Raw genomic sequence first — 27786 nt, 5'->3', positions numbered from 1 at the left:
CATTTTACAACATGAGTACCTTGCACCCTAATAGATACAGAAAAATAAATTTAAAGTATGTCTTGGGCCGAAAATGAGAATTTTATCATAAATAAGTTCATTTCAGTTCGAGAAATAAATTTTCCATTTTCCATGATGCAGCTTGGGAATGATCTCTGCTTTGATTGATACTTTCAAGCAATATTTTATTGTATTCTTACCATAAATTTAAAAGTAAAATCCTGAAAATCTAACATATGAAAATAGTAAGATTTTCACAATTTCCAGTCTTTTCCATTAGCAGCTTCTGAGATGCTTAATATGGCATAAAGTTTTACTACAGCTATTACAACACAACTACAGTCAATGGAAATTGCCCCTGCATTTATTTATACTGTAAATTCTAAGTGCGTAAATGACCACGAATAAGAGTAATTTTATTATGCTTCTGTTTATGTATAAAATTAATGCTATTAATAAGCTATAAGCTATAAAAACATGCTGGCAATTGTTTGGCATACTATAAACATAAAAAATTAGAATGGGATTAAATAGAAGGGACAATGTAAAAAGCTTGAATTTGAGTATCTTAATGTATGAAATCTTTAAGTGAAACAGAGGAGGCCTTAAAGCAAAAATTCTAATGAAAACCCCTCTCAATGCTGGCTTATACTACCACACCCACACCCCCTATACCAGGACTGAACGCCCTGGTGCTTGTTTGGGTAAAACAATACCTGAGAAAGGATCCTCATCTCTTGTTCATTAACATGGCAGTTCCTATGGAAAGGAGACCTCCGCAAAGGCTAACCTTGCCTATTTGGAAAGGGGGATTAAAGCAGTTTACCGCCCTAAGTGGGCTTGCTCAGCTCTACACCATAGACTTAAATATAGAAAACAGCTCTCTCTGACCGAGATGCTCATTCTGCCAATAAGGTAGGACCCTCCCCTTTCAGACATTTATGGCATATCATGTGGATATCCCATAAATGCCTTTGGCCTGAATGACCCTTTAAATGGAATTGAGCTTGGCATTTCCTTTCCAAGGGTTTACACATCATAACATATAAAAGTGGTATTAGGAACTCATGGGCTGTAAGCTGTGAACAGATGATTAGGACCACTGAATAAAGACCACCCAGAGCTTCACTAGTCTAAAAACACAACAGAATATAAAGTGGACGATTAGCGATATGTTTATATTTCTTTTATTAGACTGTAACCTCAAAGTATCGACCAGTTAACTGATATAGTCCTGACAATATTATGCTATACATGTTTAACCCGTTGCCGCTGCAGTGATGCTGCTTTGGTGGTCTCCGCTGCTCTATGTTTACCTTACTGCAGTGATGATGTGCCCGTATAACCACATGACCCCTGCAGCCAATCACTGGCCTCAGAGGTGTACAGCACGAGACGGCTGCCGGTCTACCCTTGTGACCGCCGCAGCCAATCATTGGCCTCAGCAGTGTAGGACACGAGATCGCTGAAGCCAGTGATTGACTGCACCAGTTACTTGGGTATATGGGCGGCGCTGTTATTTTATGTGATTTCCTCCATTCAGTCAATTTTCTTGGGATCTCACAAAACCCATTTTATTATCTGACGTGTTTTAAGAGAGGAGAATCCCTTAAAATATATAAATATGTGCTTCTCTGGAAAGCAAATGAATTTCCCCATAAGTACTGAAACATATTAGTTACACCAAAATGAGAGCTGAGAACATCACATTTATTTCAGAAATTATAGTTTGCAATATGGCAGCATGAGCTTTTATAAATATTATATAATTGGAAATTGTTTATGCGATTTAGCATAAAATTAGCCAGCTTTTCAGCAGAGATATTGGTGACTCTGTATGATTACATTAGATCAATATGATCGTGTCTTCAGACTGCACCAGCAACTATCAGCAGCAATTCTGCAGTAAGGAAAGTCTAGAGTTTTATAGCTGATCATCATATCAATGTGTTAATAAATATACAATACAAATAGGATTTTATTATTGATTTTACATTTGCCAAAACGGCAACATTATTCCAATTTCTGGAGCATCATCTCAGTAGATATTTAATATAAATAGATGATAGTCGCTTGCAATACTCCAATTACTTTATTTAAAGGAGCCAAACTCAGCGCATTGCAATTTCATGTTTCTTAAGAGATGCAAATCCCAACTCTCAGCAAATAACTTTTGAAACGTATTTCAGACTATCTTTTTGTAAGCTTCTCAGCCAATCAACCACACTGACCGTGACCATGTGATACATTCTGTGACACCATAAAAGCAGACAGGCGGAGTGCATTCATTTCAACCCATCTGTTAGGCATTTAGGAGTCTCTTCAGTAAAATTGTACCCACTAGTATAAATCTTATGTTATGCTAATAAATGATATATTAATATATTATTAATGTTAGGGTATCAAAATTATGTCCTTATGTAAAAGGGTCTGCCAAAAGAGGGATTCCAATTGTATGTATTTAAAAGTATTCAAAATCTATGCTTGCTTTTAGTGAATAGAAACATTCCAGTTTGCATCCATCTCCTGAAAAACTGCCCAGATAATGAGCTGGTCGCGCAAGGCTCATTACAGGACGCAGCTCTGGTAATGTTACAATGCATGCACCTTTGTGAGCAGTCTATTTTCTCGATGGTTTTCAATCTTTGTCAACAATGTATGTTTTCATTGATTGACAGCAAGCAGAAATCTTGAAAATAGTGCATGTGAGACGCAAAGAATATATAAAGCTTTACAACAAATAGTTTTAAATTATATTATCTAATTTAATATTTGTGTGTAAAAACTTGCTGTATGGAGTCATAGAAGAAAACTGTGAGTCCTGCTTTTCTCCACCCACACAGAGTGATTGACAGTTTTTCCTGTAGTAGTTTGCATACACAGAAAGCTGTCAATCACTGTGTGTGGGCGGGTGAAGCAGGACTCACAGGCTTTCTCTATGTCCTGGCAGAATTTGAACAGCTTTTTACATGAAAATACTAAATCAAATCATAGAAAACTATATATATCACTGAGCTCAGCATCTCCCTCTCTATACATGCTGCCCTCAGATACGAGACTTGACAGATCTGCTTGGGCAGGGAGACTCTGTATAGTAATTGACACAGCCAGATCTCCACAAAAGGGTGACTTCTGGCAGTCATGGCTTCTATTGTTCAGCTTTACCCCGATCTTTTCCTCATAGGCTCCCTAATAAATAATTAATTAATAATTTTTTTTTTTATTGAGGTTTACCCTGTAATGGTCCTATAGGTTTTAGTTGGTCTTCCTCTTTTCTCTTTGCACAGTCTTTTGTTCAGAAGGCATATAAACTTTGCCAGTGTTTGAGAATTGAACCATATGCAGAAGAGATTGTCACTTACTTTATTTCAATAGAACAGATAATTCAAAGAATCATCTAACATCAAAAGATTGCTAGAAACAATAGCGCACATCCTGTAATTTGTCTAAGTACACCCAAAACATAAAAGCTTCCTTTTTTCGCTTGCACATTTATTAGACCGAATTTCACACTAAATAGAGGAGACCAAGGCAAAGCCACTGCCTTCCAAGTATACTGGTAATTGATCAATATAATACATTTTCTTGTCGCCGCTTTAAACTTTCTTGTGTTTGGTCTGTTTCCTTTTGCTTTTTTAATCTGGAAACAATATGGAATACAAAAATGGTGTAAAATTCTTGCTATGCTGATAAGTATGAACACGTCTTCCGGAATAATAACAGACAGAGTGGAATTTTGTTTATACGCATTGATGTATCCTACAGATCAATAGATACTAATAGAATTTGGTGGTCTGCAAAGCATAGCAGATCTAATTCTGATACAGTATGTGTTCTATGCAAGATAATGCACTACAGTGAGGTCCTTGTGGTTCAAATTGGAAGAGAGTGCACAATAAATCACAAATGTCAAGAAAAGCCATATATTCTCTGGTTCTGAACCTATCTAGTATTTTATTTTGCTAAATTTCATCCTTATGATAAATTGTCTAATTCAGTTGGTAAGAAGTAAATGTAGCAGGTAAGGCTGTGTGCACAGTGGAATAGACTTTTATCAAAAATTGAAGCCTGAAAATCACGTTGAGTAAAATACGATTAATGTATATACCCTTTGGAAGGGTGATAAGTGTGGCATTACGTAGAACAGAACAGTGCTTAGAAATGTCAGGAGCTCAAAGATAGATCCTTCCTTTTAAAGGGAATTTAGGATTTAAGTTTTTCATTCTGCAAATTAAGAGCAACTAAATGAGTACTTCATAAAGGGTAGTTCTTAGTCAATTATTTATGAGAAGTACTGCTTGAAGGAAATGTCTAGTTGTGAGTATAAAGTTATATGTAAGTCAATACCTATAGATGCCGTTTACCTGCAATTTTTTTCCCCTTAGTTATTACTGCTCGGCCGCATTTTAGCTCAGATCCATTAGGGCAGAGCTGTGATTCGTGACTACAGTTTATCTACGGTGCCTACAGGGAGTCTGAGTTAGTCTGAAACACGCCCCACTGTCTCATCATTGGTTCAGGCTGCTGCTCTCTCCCTCCCCCCAGTAGTGCTGCCTCCTCAGATTGGCTGCTGTGTATAAACACACAAGTGTATCAAAAGTTTAACAATGTGTATTAAGAGCTGATTGCCATTACAGCTAGAGTAAAATGATTATAAAGTGCAAATTACAAACACCAGTGAGTAAAAGAGGATTATCAGGCAATTTCCGCACAAATACAGAGACAAATGAGCCTTAGTAAGCGGGAGAATGGAGAATATCCTGTTTCCTATGCTACTTTCCATATTTATTTTTCTTCAAAAATCAGAGTGTCTCCCTCATTAGAGGGAATAGAGAAAGGATTGGTGTATATATATATATATATATATATATATATATATGTATATAAAAAAAATATCAAGCAAATAGTAGGAGCAGCACAGTGTGAAAAACCAAAAACGGCTGGTGCTAGCCTCAGATATCAAGGAGTGACGTACTCCCCATGAGTATATCAAAAATAGAGCCCAGAAGCAGCACTCAAATAGCTGTGCTGGGTGAATAAATGCATTTTTTGCTATTTGAGTGCTGCTTCTGGGCTCTATTTTGGATATACTCATGGGGAGTACGTCACTCCTTGATATCTGAGGCTAGCACCAGCCGTTTTTGGTTTTTCACACTGTGCTGCTCCTACTATTTGCTTGATATTTTTTTTATATACATATATATATATATATATATATATATATATTTATTTTTTGTAATGATTAATAAACTGGATTTGGGCAAACATAAGAGAACGGCACAAAATATAGAGAACATTTTAGGTACATGTCATGGACATCAGTATTGATACTGCCCTGCTGCAGGAGTAACACATTGGGGAAACCTATCAAGTAAACTGCACACATTCAAATGAATACATGTAAAATATATTTGTAATAAAAACTCTATGATGATAATATATACCTATACCTTTGTGATAATAATAATGCAGTGAATTCAGCTACTGTTTTAAAGAGCAGAGGAAGTACTGCAGGAATAATGTAGAAATGATGAGGATGTGTAAAGGATTTCCCACAGAGAAAAAGCTGTATAAATTATGTATTATTCAGACAGTGTTCTGCCATTGATATTTGATCTCTAATTCTCAATTCCTTTTATTTTTCAGTAAAATAGCTAGGATCAGATTCTCCAATTGAAATACTTGGGCAGCTTTGCAAGGCATTTCAGTTTATTACCGAGAACTGTTATGTTAGGGTTACATAGTTGTATGTGGTTTAGTGTTGGATGAGAAGCAATTTTTCAGTGATTATGACATTTGTCAATTTTACCAATCTATCCTATGCATAATGCTCCCCCTGACTTTGAATTACCATTGAATATGTTAGGGTCAAATCCACTGACTTATCCAGAGGCCTACAGTAACTAAAAGACTATGTACACCTTTAAACTTTTTTTATTTATTTTTTATTTCATAAAACAATGTGTTTCAAGCAATTTTTAAATTCACTTTAAACATTTATTTTTTAAGATACAGCTTTTATGAATCCTATATATTTCATACACATACTGTAACGAGCCGTGCACCTGTGTGTCCATCACATGACAATGGGCAGAATTTATTCCACTGGAAGTAAACAGTGAATGTTCCTACTAAATAACAACAAGCTGAGATCTTGAAAATTGTGAGGAATTTGTACGGAAAATATATCGAAAAATGTAATTATTATTAGCTGGATTTCAGCTGAGCCGTCAATCCAGCTGACCAGACGGAATCGGCTTTGACAACAACATACAACTTCTATATATACTGGATACTGTATCTTAAAAAGTAAAAAATAAAAATAAATCAAAGTTAATTGAAAAGTTGCTTAAAATCACCTAAAACATTGTTTTGGTTAAAAAAACAAACAACAACGTTCGGCATGTGGTGGAACGGGTGGACAAATTGCTGGGAGGGGCTGGTGATGATCCAGCTGTCGTGGTCCATGTGGGTACCAACGACAGAATGAATGGAAGGTGGAGGAGCCTTAAGAATAATTTGAAAGAACTAGACTACAAGCTGAAGGGAAGGACCTCCAAAGTTGTATTCTCAGGAATACTGCCTGTGCCATGCACATCACAGGAAAGACAGCGGGAGCTCAGGGAGTTAAATGCATGGCTGAAGTCTTGGTGTAGAGGAGAAGGATTTGGGTTCCTAGAGCACTGGGCTGACTTTTCATTGGGGTACAAACTGTATTCTGCAGATGATTTGCACCTAAATGGAAGGGGGTCCGCTGTGCTGGGGGAGAGATTTCTAGCTGGGGTGGTGGTGTATTTAAACTAGGGCTGAGGAGGGAGGTCAATGTAGAAAATAAAGGGGTAGTTAGGTTAAAGATGGGTCAGACTATATTGGTGGGGGGGGGGAGAAACAGACTGAGGGGAGAGGACTAGGCAACAAGATAAGGAAATCCTTTCATTACAAAACAGCAATGAAAATGAAAATAAAAATGCCCAAATAATGTCAAATAATCACATTTCTGATACTGAAAGTGAAACATTTAAAGGCAAGTTAAAGTGAATGTTCACAAATGCCAGAAGTCTAGCAAGCAAAATGGGGGAGCTGGAGGCCTTGGTACTGGAGGAAAATATAGATATAGTTAGTGTTGCTGAAACATGACTGGGCTATAAATCTACCGGGTTTTACACTTTTTCGGAAAGACAGGACAAATAGGAAAGGTGGAGGTGTATGTCTGTATGTGAGAAGTGATATGAAGGCGAGTGTGAAAGAGACATTAGAGGGTGACGATTGTGAGGAGGTGGAAACCTTGTGGGTGGAATTACAAAGGGAGGTAAACATTGAAAAAATTACATTTGGTGTAATCTATAGGCCCCCCAATATAACTGAGGAGGTGGAAGGTCAGCTATATAAACAGATGGAGCGGGCTGCACAGGCGGGTACAGTAGTGATAATGGGAGATTTTAATTACCGGGATATTAATTGGTGTCATGGTTCGGCTTCAACTGAAAAGGGGAGACATTTCCTCAACCTGTTGCAGGAAAATTTTATGGTCCAGTTTGTGGAAGACCCGACTAGAGGTGAAGCTCTGTTGGATCTGGACATTTCTAATAATTCAGAGCTTATTGGGAACGTCAATGTTCGTGAAAACCTCGGTAACAGTGATCATACTATAGTTATATTTTACATATACTGTAAAAAACAAACACAGGCTGAGAGGGAAAAAACACTTAATTTTAAGAAGACCAATTTCCCCAGGATGAGGGCTGCAATTCAGAATGTCGACTGGGAAGAACTAATGTCAAATAATGGTACAAATGATAAATGGGAGATTTTCCAATCTACTTTTGGTAATTATAGTGCAAAATGTATTCCTATAGTTAACAAGTATAAACAACTAAAATTAAACCCCACATGGCTTACACCTTCTGTAAAATGGGCAATATATGACAAAAAAAAGGGCATTTGAAGAATACAAATCTGAGGGTACATCTGCAGCCTTTGTAAATTATAAAGAGCTTGTAAAAAGTTAATAAAATCAGAAAAAATACAAAATGAAAGGCAGGTGGCCAAGGATAGTAAAACAAATCCCCAAAAACTCTTCAAGTATATAAATGCAAAAAAGCCAAGGTCTGAACATGTAGGACCCCTAGATAATGGTAATGGGGAGTTGGTCACAGGGGATCAAGAGAAGGCATAGTTACTAAATGGGTTCTTCAGCTCTGTATATACAACAGAAGAAAGAGCAGCTGATGTAGCTGGTGCCAGTGCTGTTAATATATCAGTTTATATACTGAATTGGATGAATGTAGATAATGGTCCAAGCTAAATGAAACAAAATAAATGTACACAAGGCCCCGGGACCAGATGGGTTACAACCTAGAGTTCTTAAGGAGCTTAGTTCAGTTATTTCTGCCCCCCTCTTCATAATATTTAGAGATTCTCTAGTGACTGGTATAGTGCCAAGGGACTGGCACAGGGCAAATGTGGTGCCTATTTTCAAAAAGGGCTCTAGGTCTTCCCCGGGTAATTATAGACCAGTAAGCTTAACATCCATCGTAGGGAAAATGTTTGAGGGGCTATTGAGGGACTATATACAGAATTATGTGACAATAAATAGTATTATAAATGACAGCCAACACGGTTTTACTAAGGACAGAAGCTGTCAAACGAACCTGATTTAGTTTTTATGAAGAGGTGGGCAGAAGCCTAGACAGAGGGGCCGCTGTGGATATAGTGTTTTTGGACTTTGCAAAGGCATTTGACACTGTCCCTCATAGACGTCTAATGGGTAAATTAAGGACTATAGGTTTAGAAAGTATAATTTGTAATTGGAATGAGTATTGGCTCAAGGACTGTATTCAGAGAGTTGTTGTAAATGATTCCTACTCTGAATGGTCCCCGGTTATAAGTGGTGTACCCCAGGGTTCAGTGCTGGGACCACTATTATTCAACTTATTTATTAATGATATGGAGGATGAGATTAATAGCACTATTTCTATTTTTGCAGATGACACCAAGCTATGTAGTAATGTTCAGTCTATGGAAGATGTTCGTGAATTGCAAGCGGATTTAAACAAACTGAGTGTTTGGGCGTCTACTTGGCAAATGAAGCTTAATGTAGATAAATGTAAAGTTATGCACCTGGGTACCAACAACCTGCATGCATCATATGTCCTAGGGGGAGCTACACTGGGGGAGTCACTTGTTGAGAAGGATGTGGGTGTACTTGTAAATCATAAACTAAATAACAGCATGCAATGTCAATCAGCTGCTTCAAAGGCCAGCAGGATATTGTCGTGTATTAAAAGAGGCATGGACTCGCGGGACAGGGATGTAATATTACCACTTTACAAAGCATTAGTGAGGCCTCATTTAGAATATGCAGTTCAGTTCTGTGCTCCAGTTCATAGAAAGGATGCCCTGGAGTTAGAAAAAAATACAAAGAAGAGCAACGAAGCTAATAAGGGGAATGGAGAATCTAAGTTATGAGGAAAGATTAAAATAACTAAACCTATTTAGCCTTGAAAAAAGACTACTACGGGGGGACATGATTAACTTATATAAATATATTAATAGCACATAAAAAAAAATTGGTGAAATCCTGTTCCATGTAAAACCCCCTCAAAAAACAAGGGGGCACTCCCTCCGTCTGGAAAAAAAAAAGGTTCAACCTGCAGAGGCGACAAGCCTTCTGTACTGTGAGAACGGTGAATCTATGGAATAGTCACCACAGGAGCCGTCACAGCAGGGACAGTAGATGGCTTTAAAAAAGTCTTAGATGATTTCCTAGAACAAAAAAATATAAGCTCTTATGTGTATACATGTTTTACCTCCCCTTTCCCGTCGCTTGGTTGAACTTAATGGACATGTGTCTTTTTTTCAACCGTGCAGGCTATGTGACTATGTAACAACAATTGCTCAAAAGGTGTACATAGTCTGTAATGCTCCTGGTCCCCAATGAAAAATAATATAATAGGGCCCCTCAACTATCATATGTCATTTATAGCTCTGCTTTTCTCATGTGGCAGAATGGCCCCCTTGGGCACCAGGTCTGCAACCTCTGCATCCCCTATAGTTACACCACCAGACAAATTGGTAATTATTTTAACTTTTTTATACAAATGTTATATATTATGATTTTATTTTTATTATTAGTTTTTGTGTCATACAGTTAGTAAAGAACTTACGTTACATTTGCTTTACAGATCCCAATGCATATCCTGGACCAGCTGCTACTGACCACGCTCTTATAGGAGGGATAGTAGCTGTAGTCGTTTTTGTCACATTATGTTCAATTATACTGCTTGGACGATATTTGGCAAGACATAAAGGTAAGCTCACTGGAATTATGCTTATATCAATGCTATCACTATCCCATTTTTACCTTTTATGTTAATTCTTATTGTACTGTTATTTGAAGTGACTAACTATTACAAAGTCATGGCATGAGTCATTCAATGTTAGCCAAGTCATTGCTGGACTAGGATTAACCTCTCCATGCCGCCAATCTGTAGATTCACCTAGCCGGATATGCCCCGTGAATCTACAGTCCTCTGCTTCTGCCGGCATAGCGCTGAGGATAGCGCTCTAACGCCGGTGGTGTGAGTGTCCCTGGCTCTGCAGCGACCTGCTTACTGATAGCAAAACCAATTGGTCACATTGCTGTAATACAGCTCTATACAGTACTAGTACAGAGTTGTGCGGAGCCTAAATACGGCACCCATAAGCCCTACTGTGCTGTCTCGTTGATTGGCGCTCGTTTACGCGTCCTACTTTGGGCCGTGTAAGAGGAACCTAAGACCATTATAACTGAAATGAAAAATAATAAAGGGTCAGGGTATTGCTATTGTAATACAGGTGCTGAAATGTACCTGTGTTGCAGCTTTTTAAAACCGACCTTACTAAGTGAGGCAGTAAGTGATACATATTGTAGTCTAGTGCTACATTTTTTTTTTTTTAGCTTTGTAATAGATATAGTGGAAATGTACAATATATGTACTCAAAAAAATGTATTAAAATGTGTGGCCACAATAGCTCTTATTCCCTAATATATAAGTAAAGGATCACCAAAAGTAAAACCTACACTTTAAAACTTCTAGTAGATGTCCACAGTGGTTGTCATGTGACTTTATAATAGTCATTGTGTCCTGTAGCTCCTTCATGGTGCATCATCTGAAATAATTGAGGTAAAATCTTCTCAGCTACTGGTACCTTTTGGACGAAATAAGTGGTTTACAGACCTGAGAATCATTTAAAAACATCACTCTGAAATCTCTAGGTCTAGCAATTTACAGCTGTGATTCCAGGAGCAGCTTAAAATCACCATTAAATTGCTCTATAACTGGAGAGCAATACTGTCTGGTAAAAATGTTAGGAAATTTCAGCTGAGGAAAATGTCACTAGCCAAATAATTAGTGTGTCAGCTATCTCAGAAGCTGAAGCCAGCGCTACGAAGACGGTTGGTTGATCGCTACACTAAGTTAGGATGTGAATTATTAAATAATCATCTTATTGATAATTGGTAAACCGCTATAAGCGTAGGTTATTTACTACAAGGGTTCTATAAGCGACACCATAAGAAACTGCAATATGAAAAAGAAGCAGAATGCACATAGAGGAGCGGTGGTCCCATAGCAAAGATTAAAATAGGATGCCCATATAGTATTGGTTGACTCTTGGGTTGGCTGGCCACCTCACAGCAACAAAAAAAAAAGAGCCCCGGCCACCATTTTACAGATTAGAAAAAGTATCACATGACTTTGGGCGGGCTTCCCCATAATGCCTTGCAGGCATTTGCATTTTGCTTCGAATTTATTGTATACATCAGTAAAGACCCTGGTACATTCCTATACAAATGCCCTAAGAACAGTGCAGTAATCGCAAAAAGGGCGTCTCTGCTCTGGAACCTGCGATAACACCCTGACTCGTCATGTCATACATTAAACGAGCTGCGTACTCTGTGATATGTTTCTGAATTCGATTTTTGTAGTGATATGGGTGTTTCTCGAAACACTTTGCAGCTTTTTTGTGCTTTACACACCACGCTATTATTTTTACCATATACCATAGAGACAATTTGTAGCTGAAGGTAATGATAAAGGACTGCGTGTCCTCTCTAGTCCATCCAATACATGCAAACACTTGGCATGTAGATACCACATTAATATAATCTGATGTAGATCAGAACCCTGTATATTAATGATATGGTAATATATTGTGCGCAGCTTTGCCTTGCATCAATCTCTAAATGAAACAAGAGACCGTCAATGACAAGCAACATTTCTAACAGTTTTTCTAATCTTGATCTCTGTAGGGACATATTTAACAAATGAAGCAAAAGGAGCTGAAGATGCCCCCGATGCAGACACAGCCATTATCAATGCAGAAGGCAGCCAAGTGAATGCAGAGGAGAAGAAGGAATATTTCATTTAAATGCAAACCTGGTTACTACGAGTTTTACTTATCAGGCTGACTGCTGGAAAAAAACTGGCTATCATTTTTTTTTTTTTTTCAAAATTCATTCCCACCATCTTCGCTCCATTTTATTAACTCCTGCTATCAATAGCTAGCTTATGCCAGCAATCAGCTGTTGACAACATCACTTTAATTGCATTTCATAATACTGGACTTTTCTTACTGCAGAAAAATATGAAAAATAATGAAAAAAAAAAACAAAAAACATGTCCATTGCTCTGTTAAAAATCCAATCATACAGTGCTTGAATATACAGCCTTAACAATTGTTTTTTTTCTTTATTTTTATCTCATTGTTACACGCCATACGTTATATTTTATGTTTACACAAAGAACTTCCAGGCTGCCCTTTTGTATATCTCTCCAGCACACATACAAGTACATGAAGACACAACCATGTATTATAGTCCATGTTATTGTACCTATTGGCAGTTCTATGTTTACCACATTCTGTATTGACCTACTTATAGACGTCCATTAACGTTCTGTAGGATTTTGATCCACAGCATCCCGTGTGGCTGGTTGTGGTATTACAAAATAAACTGCAATAATCTGGACTACATTCATTGCTGCATGTATAAAGTATGGAGTGTGTCTTGCCATTACATCGTTTTGGTAAGAACTTGATTAGATTCAATTTATTAAGTTACACTTTAAGACAAACACTATTTTCTACCTTTCATGTTGACTGGATGATTTATTTTAAGAATGATGTACTGCAAACAACCTGAACATAGTAACAGTGACTGTAGATATATGTTTTAATAATAAGAATACTCAGAAGTCAAGGCGAAGTCATGTATGGCATTGAATACAATAGACGTGCTCACTGTAGGCATAAAAAATACATCGTAAATTGATTATACTTAAAGTGAATGTCCACCCTTGCAAAACATTTTGCTTTTTTCTTTATCTAAAAATGGTTCAAATCATGTGTTGATTAACTTCTTAGTATATCTTTATATTGGTCAGAGCTACATTTTCTAATACAGAACTCCAAATCCTCTGCATAGACAAGATAACATTCTGACCGCCTGCAGCCACCACTAGAGGGTGCTTAGGAGCTTACTACACATTATATTGAACTCAATAGTAAAACAGTGAGCAGCAAACCCCTACACTCCCCCTAGTGGTGGCTTCTGACAGCAAGCATGTTATCTTTGAACTGTAAGAGTTCCGACCGCTATAAAGAAATATTAAGAAATTAATCAGCGCAAGAATCTGGACCTAAAAATGACTTGCTTTTAAAGAGTGAAGATTCCCTTTAAACCCATGGTATATCGAATGGTACTTTCATGTACTTTTTTTTCTCTGTATTTTCTTTCTCTTCTTACTTTTTTCCCCCCATTTTTTGATGACTACTGTGTGTTTATTTAATGTTCTAGGTCTTACCATATTTATTGTTTCTATGTGGACTCTACTGTGTTTTTTTTTTCTTTAAAAAGAGAAAAATTGTCAGAATATTTACGCATTTCCGTATCTTGTAAATAGTACATGTATTAAATCAAGTTGAACATTATTTGATACATATTTAACTTTTTGGATGTAAGCAAGTCACAAGTACCCATTTTCTAATGCTCCCCCCCCCCTAACCCCTCTTAACCGAAAACCAGTATTATGTGTAGATAATGTGTTTGAATTTCTGTCTGTATGTCCTAGCACTGTTCAAACTTTTCTAGATCATCTTAATTTTTATCTGTTCTACAATGGAAGCACAATGTTAAAGGAAAGATACTTTAATCTAACAACCGGTGCAGAGCCTCAGGTTTTCAAGTTCAACCATATTTGATTGAGTACAGCTCTAATTGACAATTGTTTTATTGCTTAGCTTTCTAGAATTGTCTTTTTATTATAATTTTTTTTTATTTGGCTCTTTCAATTGTTTCACCTTTTTGTTAATTTGCCAAATATCATGAAAAAAATAAGTTGTGTTGCAACAAGTACTACACAGTTTATGTATACTGTAAATGGACTTATTCTACTAAATTCCTGTCTATGCATTCGTGAGGTATAACTTATGTCACAGTAAATGATACAGAATTTCTGACACGCTTTTAACTGCACAGTGAAAGCTTCAGTATCAATTTATCCACAAGCCATGATACATTTCCCAACATGTCGGTGAAGTTTTGATGAACAAAAATTCACTCAACTAATTATAGACTCAATATTCAGGACCTGTTGGCTTGATGTCCTTTCCTTCAGTCTATAATAAATATTGTTATATTACATTTCCAGCATTGATTCCCAAAGTCGGAGAATGAGAATCACTCTGAATTATGCTTTGCCTCAATATTCCAGGCATTGTGCATTTGAATAGGATATTTTAACAAGGTAGCTAGACTAGTGAAGTGTGAGAGGCTGACAGCCTATGAAGAAAAAATTATGTCTACTGTTATTTATAGAATCTTTGGAATTAGGAAAAGACGACACATTGAAACTTTGACTTAGAATATATATATATATATATATATATATATATATATATATATATATATATTACAAAGATGATCTAAATTTTAGTAAAACTTGTGGAAAACTTACACATTTTTTTTTTGTAATACTTTGGGGTTGCCTGTAGAGCATCACCCCCTTTTTCTCCATAATATACCAAGTATGAATAAACATTACATGGTTGAGTGTTATCATAATAAAACATATACAGTATTACATTTGAAAGAAGTATGTCTTCATTGGTGTGACTGCATGCTTGTTTTACAATACACACCATACCATATGTGAAAAATGCAATAATACGTTAACTATAGTAAATATGATAGTAAGACAACAGGGGTACTGTAGCTGCTAGAATTATGGTGAAAACTGTATGGGTTTGCAAAATTGATCAATCCTACACTCACGTTCTGGCTAAGGAGATGTAGTAAATGGAAAGGACACTCGGTAGCAGAAAACAAGGGCTGCAGAAGATATTATGTCAAACATTTGAATCCCTGATAGTACTGTATGTTTTGTGTACCGTTTGTGCTATCCAACTAGATTGGTCTTGCTCCAGACACATCTTACTGAGCCCTCCTGCTGCCCTGGTCACTTATATAATACAACGAAATGCATACATATTCGTTGTTCCCCATAGATTCCAAATATCAGCTTTCAATAGTCCATCTTGGACTTAACTGATGCAATCCTTTATGTGATTGGTGACAATTACGCTGTAAAATAAACCTTTACTTTACATGTATAAACCCAGCACCAAATAGTTGTGCCCATAAGGATACTATTCCAATATGGGAAAGTCGAAAAATGTTTGAATGTCCTTTGATACAAGTATGAGCAGTTGTAATATGAAATGTCCTACGTTACTCTCCAAAATAAAATTCAAAAATTACGAAAAAGCTCTGATTCCAAATCATTACTGTAACATCCAAATATTCTAAGTGGAGCTGGACTTTATCATACAACCCCACATTTGTACTGTTATTATTATTAGTATTGTTATTAGATGTTTATTATAGCTAATACATTAAATAGTGTAGTAACATATTATTGGCAGTGATTTATTTTTTATTTTATTTTTTACAAAAAGTTCCATCCCATCCAGGGTTGCCAGCTATGAGTATATTTACTGAAATTAATTAACCCTAAAATACAAATTTTGTCTATAAGTAAAATAAAAAATCTGCATTGAAAAATAGGGGGCGTTAAACTCTGCTTTTGAGAGTAATATGAAATTGTAATGAATGTCATAGCTTCCATCATAGTATGGATATATGGCACAGTGTTGCATTGGAGCCTATAGACGATTTTTCCATATACCTCAGCCAAAGTCAGCAGATTTGCCGTTTTCACATATGTATTAACTCTAGAAGTATAGAGGATAGTAACTCTAGCATATACAATTTTTGCATTACATATATATAAAATTGTCAGTAAAATATTTAGAAGAGTTGGCATCTCCATCTTCTTTGCTAGGATAATTCTTAAAAGATTATTTCTCGCTCTTTATAACACTGTGTGTCTTAAAGTGCTACATTCCTGTAACCTCTATAGGTAGTCAACATTTGTAAATGCATAAAGTGTGTTTATGAAGGACTTACAATGTTACACAAATTTTTTTCAGAGTACGATTGTGTTCCCAAATTGAAAAACAAAAAGATGTAAAACTGTCCTGTAAACTTTTGAACTGCATGGTTGTGGATTATATGAACCATTAAGCACCATCTGGATTCTAGTTAAATATTTTCATGCATATTCATTCTTGTTTTTGCCTTATTATTTCAACTACAGGTTCCCAAAACATACATTATAAAATTGACACTTATATTTGAATAGAAAAAAACGAATGCAAACATTCTTTATTCAATGTTCCTTAAATGATTTGTGGCATAATAATCTGAGGTCGTTAGAAAATCTATTGGTGGCTGCTTCTGTTGATAATGTCTTAAAAAGTTCTGATGTAGCGATCCCTATAAATCCCTACAAATTTTTTCCCGTTGGATGTGTTCCACTTAAACAGGCTCTCCTGACATGTCTGCTTCTGTAAATAGAATTAAAAAATAATAATAAATCTGGAGCATTTTTTTTTTTAACTCTGCGCTGTTATTTTCCTCTTTTATTCCTCCTGGAAATGTATGAAAAAATGAACTATTGAAATTCTCCTAGCTAATAGTGTGTGTATTCACACATCCTGACACTGGGAACACTGATTGGACTGCGTTAGAATATTTATAAACACGTTCAATTGACAAGGGAAATAGTAACACCCAGTTGTCAATTTATTCAAACATTCCAGGAAAAATAAAATCACCATGCAGAATTCTAGGTGACCATTCTACTGGTCTATGGGGTGTGTCCCTATAGACCGTGACATCGTCCAATCAGTGCTGACAGTGTTACATTCTGCAAGGACACCTGCTATTGACAAGGGTGATGGCAACACCCAGTTGTCAATTTCTTAATACATTTTTAGGAGGATTTATATAGGGATAGCACAATTCAGCATTCTAAGAATAGCTGCACCAATATTGCTTTTTATCACAGGGAATGCAAGTGTTTACTAAACAAACCGGTCAGTATTGACCACAGGTCCTCTATCGGGGATTGTGACTACAAACAGAGTTGTATTAAAGAGAATCTGTCAATAGGTCATATAAGTTGAACTGGTTAACTGACCTGTTTAGCGCTGTCTCCTTGATTCCAGTGTTGTTTTTATTTTTTCCTGGACCCCCTGGTTCCAGAGATATGGCCCACTGTTGTGTTGGCTCCCCAATTGCTGTAGTCAGCCAATGTGGTGGAGCTAGCTTCCCTTCTTCAGATACTAACCAATCAGCGCAAGGCAGCATGAGGGTAGCTTGCATCCCTGTTGGCTAACTACAACAAATTAGTATAAAGGGAGCCAATACAACTGTGGGCCATATCTCTGAAATGGGGGGGGGGGTAAAAAAAAGAAAACAGCGCTGGTATCAGGGAGCGTTATTCAGGTCAGTAAACCAGTTCAACTTATGTGACCTAGTGACAGGTCCTCTTTAATACAACACTGCTTGTAGTCACAGTCCCTGACATCAGATATCATGGACCCAATTAGGACATATGACATATTGCAAAGTTGAGCTTGTCCTGGAAAAGTCCTTCACTGTAGATTGATGCTAGAATGACTCACCATTATGGAAGACATTCTGTACTATGGCATTGTAAACACCGTTGACCAGAAATAAGAGTAGATTATTGATCTACTGTACTTTCAAAACTGTGTGAACAGTAGACTATTATAAATGAAACAAGAGCCACATTTATCTTCTAACCATCCCTACAATATTCCTATTCTTTACACTAATCCTATGTCTCTTTGCAACTTTAAATCTCTAAAGTATATCAGTCACAATAGTTTTACGTTAGAAAAAAATAAAATCGTTCCATCCACAAATCACTGGGAACTAGCATGCATTTGTACTTGTAAGAATAGATGGTCTTACTGTAGCATATTTCTGCAATTGTACAGTTTATGGTATCTATTAATCATTGTAATCACAAATATATAATATTTTTTTTCCAGAGGACTGAATTGTTTATCTTTAAATATGTTGTCACTGAAAATATTGCTTCCTATAAATTTGTTTCTTTGTCAGCATTGCAACCAGGAATTGGCCAGAAATTGTGATGAGTAGCTTACTCACCAAGAAAAACAGAAGTGCTAAATGTCACTCATTTAAAATGTTTTTGGGATAGTAAATTTTGCATCAAGAGTAAATCTGTAATTCATACCGAAAGCAAAAACAGAAACAAACTTTTTTCTAAAAAATAAACAAAAAAATATGATGAAATGTAACACCTCATGTATTTTCATTTTAATGTTTAAATAAACAAAAATATCTCGATGAAAAGAATCATGTGTTATGATGTAATTCACAAATGTGAGGGGGTTGAGTTTACTCTGTGCACGCGTGCGTAAGCGCGCCTCGTAGTTACATGCTCTTCCATGTAACATAGCAGTTGTAGTGTAATTTAGTGCCACTTATCTGTTACCAAATGAAAATACCTGTACATATGCTTCTTTTTCCCTGTTAAAGGTGAGATGAGCATCTCTCATGTGGGACATTTCTATTTCTTCAATAAAAATCTAATGAAGTAAACGAAGCTGTGAGTTTACTGTGTATTAGTTGCTGTCATTTGCGGGTTGGCTCTACGTGTTGTACAAAAAGTTTTACACATTATCAATTTTAATCACTATGAGTTTGGAATGGATTTTAACTTATTCATTAATTACATTATGGGGTAAACATAAAGGAGAAGGGCATCAAAGAAAAATTGATAGTTCCTTCTGGTACTGCTTTCTGCCGCCTCATTCTCCACACATCTAAAGACGCAAAGGCCCAGTGGTTGTTCTTTCCCCCGTTCCCAATCATAGTAAGAGAGAATGCCCTTGTTGCTCATGGATTAGACCTCCCTCACATGTTTGCTAACATTGCTATGCCTGTGGAGAGTGGAAGACCTGCACAAGCTTAAGGTAACGATAATAAATGAGTATGGAGTTATCGGTGCTCGGTCATCCATCTTCACAATCCTGATCGTGGCTGATGAGGTTGCTTCATACTCTTGACTGCAATACTTCACTTCTAATTTAAGTGTTTTATGATTACTGTATTCTACAACTGTTGCACTTTGGTCGGGAGAAGCTTTCTTGATGCCCAAGGGAGCCGTCCTCCACGGTCAACGCTCACTCCCTTCTATTACATTATTTGCTCTACAAAGAAGCATTTATTGTTTATATCGATGTTGCCTGTGTAATAGAAAAAAATCTATTCCTGTGAAACTGGAGCCATTTCCATACCAAAGAGCACTTTTCTTTAGTATAGGTAAAGCGCTGATTGAACACCAGTACCTATATTATCAGCGATTTTGACACATTGGCCCACATTTACCAATATTGTCTAATAGTTAGACAGCGTAAACTTAGACCAGGCAGTAACAAAATGTGCTAGATTTATCACTGGTGCATGATGCATGATAATTTTGGCGCATCTTGCATGACATGTTAGACACTTTTCCTTATACCACCTTGGATTTGGCTTACTTTGCGACAGAATTTTTGGCTAGTTTTGGCACAATTTGATATATTTTAGGTCATGCCCCTTTTCATTAAACCACGTTCTTTCATGCTAAGTCACGTCCCACTCTTTAAAAAGCATCTAGTGAGGTGAAAATATAAAAAATTTGCCAATTTGTGCCAAAATTTGACACATTTTGTTGACACATTCTAGAACCAGACACTGTACCCTAGGACGCCTACTCCTTCTAACTCTCACCCTTACCTTGTGTTGATCTTGTTAATCAATGACTCCTTACCTAGTATTATGTTAGGAATTAAAGCTATACAAATATGTGGGGGTAAAATCTTGAATCATCCGACCTTTGGGGATTTCAACAATCTTTTTAAAACTTTGAAATAAGGTTCGCATACAATAACTTTCTTTTGATGAAATGTCACAGCGAATAAGGAGGGACAAATATTGTTCTTCGGCTGTTATTATTTCATTGGTGCGGCAAAGTAATTCACATGAAATTAACAATAACTGGTACATTATAAAAAATATTGTCATGCTTGCTTTATTCAAGGGCTGTTTATATACTTTTTGCTGCCTTGGGATAAGTTTTGTATTATGAGAATGAACAAGTACTGAATATCATGCATACACCTGTAATACCCTAGGAATAATAATGTGTAGGTCACGTCAATTCTGTTAATAAATACAATGGCATTGATGAATCATTGACTTTATACATTATAGGCAAGGATTTTTTAAGAACCCACCAAGGGAATACCTGGAGTGAACCAGCGTTAAATCAATAGATTTGTTTTTCTCAAAAATGCACTTTTAAAGATGGGGCACTGCGGTTTGCAAGGTTTCACCTACAAGCATTTAGCGTTGTTAGTGACGCTGGGGTTCACTCCTACCTAACCACCCGTTGACAGTCCAGAGCAATAGGGGGTGTCCGGTTCCTCTCAAGCAACTTAGATCTGCATGCCCAGGAATCTAAGGAACCCGTAACTTTTCCATTTCAATATGACAAGAACTTGTTCTCCCAATTTGAGAATGGACTAGTGTAGACGCTTGCTAGGTTTATTTTTGTGAAAGTGTACCTTGATGCCTAAATGCAAATCCCTTGGCCATACCGAGAGTATCAACCTCAGTGAGACCGTTATCTGTCTGTAACAAGAATGGGAATCCATATAGATGCCACTGGAAGTTAGCACTGGTTTACACAGGAGCGCAGAGTGTAACAGACTTCTGGAAGAGTAGACTTTGCATAATAAAGCTCGTGGGTTGTGATAGAAACCCTTGGCAGTCTTTCTAGATGGCAAGTACATACCAAGCAAGCATACGCTAAGATTCAGCAGCATCCTGCCATCGCTAAGATATAAACAAACATTTAAGATTTTTATTATTTCAAATTTCATTACTGCTATATTTACTATATTTATAAATGTGTGGTTCTTAGAGCACCTTTTGAGTAAATTGTCATGACAAGCAGACTTCATTCATATACAGTAGGTCCATACACTAAATTTTATACCAGTACAGCAGTTATTTTGTTAAAAAACAAAAAAGTTTTCTGTCGCCACATTTTGAATGCCATAACTTTTACATTTTTTTGTCGATTGTGCGGTGTGAGGGCTTATTTTTTGCCGGACGAGTTGTAGTATTTGTTGGTACCATGTTTTGGTATGTGCAACTTTTTGATCGCTTTTTATTTACATTTTTCATGACCAAAAAACAGCGATTCTGGTGTTTTTGTATAATGTTATATTGTAATAGTTCAGACATTTACTGATGCGGCAATGCTAATTTTGTTTATTTTTTACATTACTTTAGAGGAAAATCTGAAAAAGGGGGGGTTGTTTTGAACTTTTAATATTTTTATTCACACTACTGAAAACTTTATTTAACTTTTTTAATCTTTTTATTGGTCACCCTAGGGAATTTGAACCAGCAATCGTCAGATCACTGGTTCAATACTAATGTATTGCAGTCTATAGTAATTTTTACAGGCTTATGTTAGGCTCAGCCAGAGGCAGCGCTTAACAGAGGCAGAAAGAAGGCAGACCTGGGGGCCTTCATTAGGCCCCCGAGCTGCCATGACAATCATTGGCACCATGTGACCACGTGGTGGGGGGGCCTATGCGCTGTTGCAGAGGGCCGCCCCCCCATTCTTTCTAACGGCTTAGATGCAGCAGATGTTAGTGCATGGTGTCAACTATAATGCACAGCTGTGAGTCCGGTCCATATTTCACCCTTTGCACCAGGATGAGCAGTTACGTCCAGTTGCGTGAAGGGGTTAACACGGGCCAATGATCGGGTAAACTAACGTTAATTTTAACGCTCGTTCCCGATCATTGCCCTGTGTAAACAGGGCAAATATCAGCCAATAAATTCATCGACTAATCACATTTTTTATCCGGCCATAAAAATGTTCACTAGATAGCAGCATGTCTCCCTATGTAAACAGGGGATGTGTTGCCGACATGGTGCAAATGTATCGGGACGAATAATTGTGGTAAAGATTGTTCGTCTCCATACTAAGGATTATTGCTCAGTTTTAATAAAGCAATCGAACAAGAACAGGTAAGTTTGTTACACTTGTCAGACTTTATCAGACTTCTCAACATACTTGAAGAGAATCATTTGGACTTAAATGCCCAGCTGGACTATCTTCATCACAGTCTGTGGAAACATGATCTCTGCTCAAACCTCACATGGCTAATGTGAAGGGTGTCAGGGATTTCCCGACTTTATAATGAGTAAAGAATCTGGAACTTTTTCTGCTTTTTTTTCCAATTTTACCTGTTTAGAGATATGTGGATTATAAACCTAGCCCTGCCAGACTCAGTTCCATGGGATATCATTTGTACCCCACAGTCCTCCATTAATACCCAGTAATGTAAATCTAAGGATACAGTTAAATGGGATTTCTGAGACCAAAAAAAAAAAAGCATTGTGTAATGTTTGTTTGCTACCATTTGTACTAGAGACATAGAGGATCAATATTTTAGATTCAGGTTAGGAATATTTTCAGGAGCTGAGTTGTCTGTTTCGTAACAACAAAAACAAGGATGTTGATATAGCCACGGGGGCTCAGACTAAAGATGTTTGCGTCTGAAAATAGAATGCAACCTCAGACTGTATCGGAGCAAATAACATTATAAAGGATATTTTTACCTTACAACATATACTCTAAACCTATGGTATGACAAAATATCACAATTTATATCCACATCATTATAATTAACATATCTGTAATGTTATTGTATGGACAGCCGAGGTGTCAGGTTCTTTAGGTCTGAAGATAAAACTTTATTAGATTACATGCAGTTTATAGAATTAATGCAGTCCATAGTCCAAGATATTGAAAATCTTAAAAAATTATCACGCTAACATTATATAGCCTGGTCAACATGTCCCGCGTGTCCACACTAGCCCTCCATACTCTAAGTGATGTCACACATGACCAGCAGGTCTTCTGTATTTTTATCTTTTGTGGAGTCACACCACTAGAGCAGGCACCTCCATTATTTGCATCTATCTATGGAATTTATGACTGTTTTTAAGATGGAACAATCACACGGGGGTGGAACACAGGTTTGCACTGTATAAATATATTCATTCATTTTTCATCAATATTTGCTCTCGTGCCTATATATATTGTAGGCTATGATATTAACACACTTGTAGGACTTGGGATACGAGTGCCTGAAATTTAGCGGGACCAGGCTTCTTGTGTTTTGTAACATCTATATAGTGTTAGCGCAAGAAGATTTTAATATTTTTTTTAACTTTTGTGCTTCAGCTGCACATTTATTTACCATTGAATTCTGTACATCTCAAAACCTCAAGATTACGGATCAGGTAATTATGGATGAAATTGCGGACCCATTTATTGCTATAGGCCACAGTCACCTTTCCGTGTATTTACAGATGTGTGTTCGGGCTGTAGAAATGATTAGCAAAATATAGAACATGTCCGATTCTTGTCCACAATTGCCGCACGCACTCGCCCATAGAAGTCTATGGGCGCTTCCGCAATTGCGGATGGCTACTTATGTGCATCCGTATTTGAGAATCCGTATTTGCGGACCGTAAAAACCCTTATGGTCATGTGCATGAGGCCTAAGTCCCTATGCTTTTATAGTGTAGTAGCGCCAGTATGTTTTGATATTTAATTTTCCAAGATAATCTCCTTATAGACTCTGATCATTGAAGATTGATCAGTTATCTTATTACCCATAATTCAGATATGTTTGACAACATTCCAAAGAAAATTGCTTATTTTATGATAAATTGATATCTTAAAGGGGTTATCCAGGTTATTAAAATGTATGGCCTATCCCCTCGGTCGGAGTCAAGTGAATGGGACAGTGGTGCAATACCTTGCACAGACACTACAAATGTAACGGCTCGTGCAAGTACGAACAGAGAGAAGAACCATGTAAACAATGAAGCAGCTGCAGTGCTTGTATGAGCGCCACGGCCCCTTTAAACAGCTGATTAGAGGAGTGCTTACAGACAGACGCCCACCGATCTAATATTGATGGCCTATTTTAAGGATAGGCCATAAATTTTAAGAACCCGGATAACACCTTTAAGTAGTTATCAAATATTACATTCTTTCCAGTGTTGTATCCATTATTTTTCCACCCATTCATATTCTAAATCCTTTATCTAGAAATTATTTTGTTTTTAAAATTTTCCATTCACAATTCTATACTATTGTCATGATGCGGGGTGTGGACCCACTGGGCCATACCGCGTAGCGGGATGGCAGCTGGCCAAACAGGTAAGTACAGAGCTCAAATAGTTCAGCGAGGGTACCTGAGGCAATCGTGGACAGTTGCGAGTCCGGCACGTCCAGGGCCAGGCAGCGGGAAGACGTCAGGTGAGGCATAGCAAATCAAGCGTAGACTATAGCACAGCACGGCAACAGCACAGCACGACACTAGGACTGGGTAGCACGGAAACAGGATGCGGGATACAGGAACAAGGTACACTGAGAAACTGAAAGACACTGGGAGACCATAAGCACGACAAACTTTGGGTAACAAACAACGCTCTGGCAAAGAGCAAGGGGGCATTGCCCTTTTTATAGCCCAGGGCATCCTGGGCTATATTGCAGACTTCCAGCAAAAATGCGCGCACTGGCCCTTCAAGACCGTGCACACGCGGGCGCGCGCGCCCGCGGGATACACTCGAAGTCCGGAAGTGAGTGCCTCACAGGAGGCCGTCGAGGGATTAAGGCAGAACGACGGACTGTGGCCATAGACGTTACAGTTATGTATTCTATTTAGTGCATTACACCGTGTTCCAGATTATTATGCACATTGGATTTAAGTGTCAAACATTTAATTATTTGTTTTTCAATTAAACTCATTGATGGTATTGTGTCTTAGGGCTCTTTGGATCATTGTAATCAATCTCAGACACCTGTGATAATTAGTTTGCCAGGTGTGCCCAATCAAAGGAAAACTACTTAAGAAGGACGTTCCACACTAATAAGCAGGCCACAGGTTTCAAGCAATATGGGAAAGAAAAAGGATCTCTCTGCTGCCGAAAAGCGTGAAATAGTGCAATACCTTAGACAAGGTATGAAAACATTGGATATTTCAAAAAAGCTTAAGCGTGATCATCGTACTATGAAAAGATTTGTGGCTGATTCAGAGCACAGACGGGTTCGTTCAGATAAAGGCATAATGAGGAAGGTTTCTGCCAGACAAATTAATAGGATTAGGAGAGCAGCTGCTAAAATGCCATTGCAAAGCAGCAAACAGGTATTTGAAGCCGCTGGTGCCTCTGGAGTCCCGCGAACCTCAAGGTGTAGGATCCTCCAGAGGTTTGCAAGTGTGCATAAAGCTATTATTCGGCCGCCCCTAAACAATGCTCACAAGCAGAAACGGTTGCAGTGGGCTCAGAAATACATGGAGACTAATTTTCAAACCGTGTTGTTTACTGATGAGTGCCGTGCAACCCTGGATGGTCCAGATGGATGGAGTAGTGGATTGTTGGTGAATGGCCACCATGTCCCAACAAGGCTGCGACGTCAGGAAAGAGGTGGCGGAGTCATGTTTTGGGCTGGAATCATGGGGAGAGAGCTGGTAGGCCCCTTTAGGGTCCCTGACGGTGTGAAAATTACCTCTGCAAAGTACGTAGAGTTTATGACTGACAACTTTCTTCCATGGTACAAAAAGAAGAACCGTGCCTTCCGTAGCAAAATTATCTTCATGCATGACAATGCACCATCTCTTGCTGCAAAGAATACCTCTGAGTCATTGACTGCTATGGACATAAAAGGAGAGAAACTCATGGTGTGGCCCCCATGTTCCCCTGACCTCAACCCTATTGAGAACCTTTGGAGCATCCTCAAGCAAAATATCTATGAGGGTGGGAGGCAGTTCACATCAAAACAGAAGCTCTGGGAGGCTATTCTGACATCCTGCAAAGATATTCAAGCAGAAACGGTCCAAATACTCACAAATTCAATGGATGCAAGAATTGTGAAGGTGATATCAAAGAAGGGGCCCTATTTTAACATGTAACTTGGCCTGTTAAGTTTTTTTGTATTGAAAGAGCTTTTGATTTCTATAAATATGACCTCCTGATGCTGCAAATTCAACAAATTACCATTTTAGTTCTCTTTACAACCTTTAAAATGTTTTGATCTCTGTTGTGCATAATAATTTGGAATAGTGCATTTTGGGTTTTTTACTTCTAAAAAAAATCAGTTATCATTAGGAGATTTGTTCAATAAAATCAGCTAGCAGAAAAAAGAAGTGTCCGACCCTTATTAAAATGAATGGGAGGCGGAATATTTGCGACAGAATTTGCGGTGGGTTCCACAAAAAAAATTCCGCTGTGTGAACAGGGGTTTTCCGGAAGCAAACAATCACATTTAGTTAAACTAAACAATGCAAAACAAGTAACTTTGCAATATACTTACGTTGGATCTGATTAATGTTGCGCCGTATCCTATATTCAGTCACATGACCACTTACGAATCCAAAATTGGAACTTCCTCTGCAGACCCGTCCATTAGCTCCGATAGCTAACTTCCTGTTTCCGGTTATCAGAGTGTACGGTTACGTCACAAATTACATAAATGTACTACGTGTTTCCTCATCTGTTTAGCCACGTCCGGGCGGTCCGCAGTTTACTCTGCAGGGCCGTTCCAGAACGTCCTGCAGAGTTAGCATGTTTGCCGCTCCCCGGCGGCATTTAACTCCGTGATTCAGCTGTCTCTAGACAGCTGTATCATGGAACTTTAATCGGAGACCACTCAGCGTGGTCTCCGGTCATGTTATCATTGTGACAATCTGTGACAACGATCACATTGCTCCTAACAGCAGCGCTTATGTGCCGACTGTGAGGAGCTCTGTGATACAGCTGTCTAGAGACAGCTGATATCACGGAGCTCTTACCTGGAGACCACTCAGTGTGGTCTCCGGTCATGTGATCGCTGTGACATGCTGTCACAGCGATTACATTGCTCCTCCCAGCAGCGCTTGTGCATCGACGGTAAGGCGTTTAGCTATGTGAACGATGTGACAGCATGTCACAGCGATCACATCCATGCTGACGGTAAGGCGCTCAGCTATGTGAACGCTGTGACAACTTTTCACAGCGATCACATGCGTGCCGACGGTAAGGAGCTCCATGATGCAGCTGTTTAGGGACAGCTGTATCACCGGGCTTCAGAGTGGTCTCTGGCCAGATGATCGCTGTCACTGGCATCTTCTCCCTCTCTGGCATTCTCCCAGAGAGGGAGAAGAATAATGTAATGTAAAAAAAAACAAACAAACACTAATTTTTCAATAAAAATGTCCTCTATAAAT

The 27786-nt window shown here is 37.8% G+C and overlaps 1 protein-coding gene across 3 annotated transcripts in view; it reads left to right on the top strand.

Moving 5' to 3' along the window:
- CADM2 (cell adhesion molecule 2) overlaps positions 1-19043 on the top strand; it is a 1303436-nt gene extending 1284393 nt beyond the window's left edge. For all 3 annotated transcript variants that reach the window (XM_075854469.1, XM_075854468.1, XM_075854470.1), the window contains 2 exons: positions 10185-10310; positions 12293-19043. In XM_075854469.1, the coding sequence (XP_075710584.1) occupies positions 10185-10310; positions 12293-12411 (245 nt within the window). In that variant the 3' untranslated portion in view covers positions 12412-19043. The remainder of the gene's footprint in view (positions 1-10184; positions 10311-12292) is intronic.
- Positions 19044-27786: the final 8743 nt, after the last annotated feature.

The sequence above is a fragment of the Rhinoderma darwinii genome, chromosome 2 (assembly GCF_050947455.1).
Source record: "Rhinoderma darwinii isolate aRhiDar2 chromosome 2, aRhiDar2.hap1, whole genome shotgun sequence".
NCBI lineage: Eukaryota > Metazoa > Chordata > Amphibia > Anura > Rhinodermatidae > Rhinoderma > Rhinoderma darwinii.
Note: the sequence above shows the minus strand (reverse complement) of the source record. Positions and strands in the feature narration are given on the sequence as shown.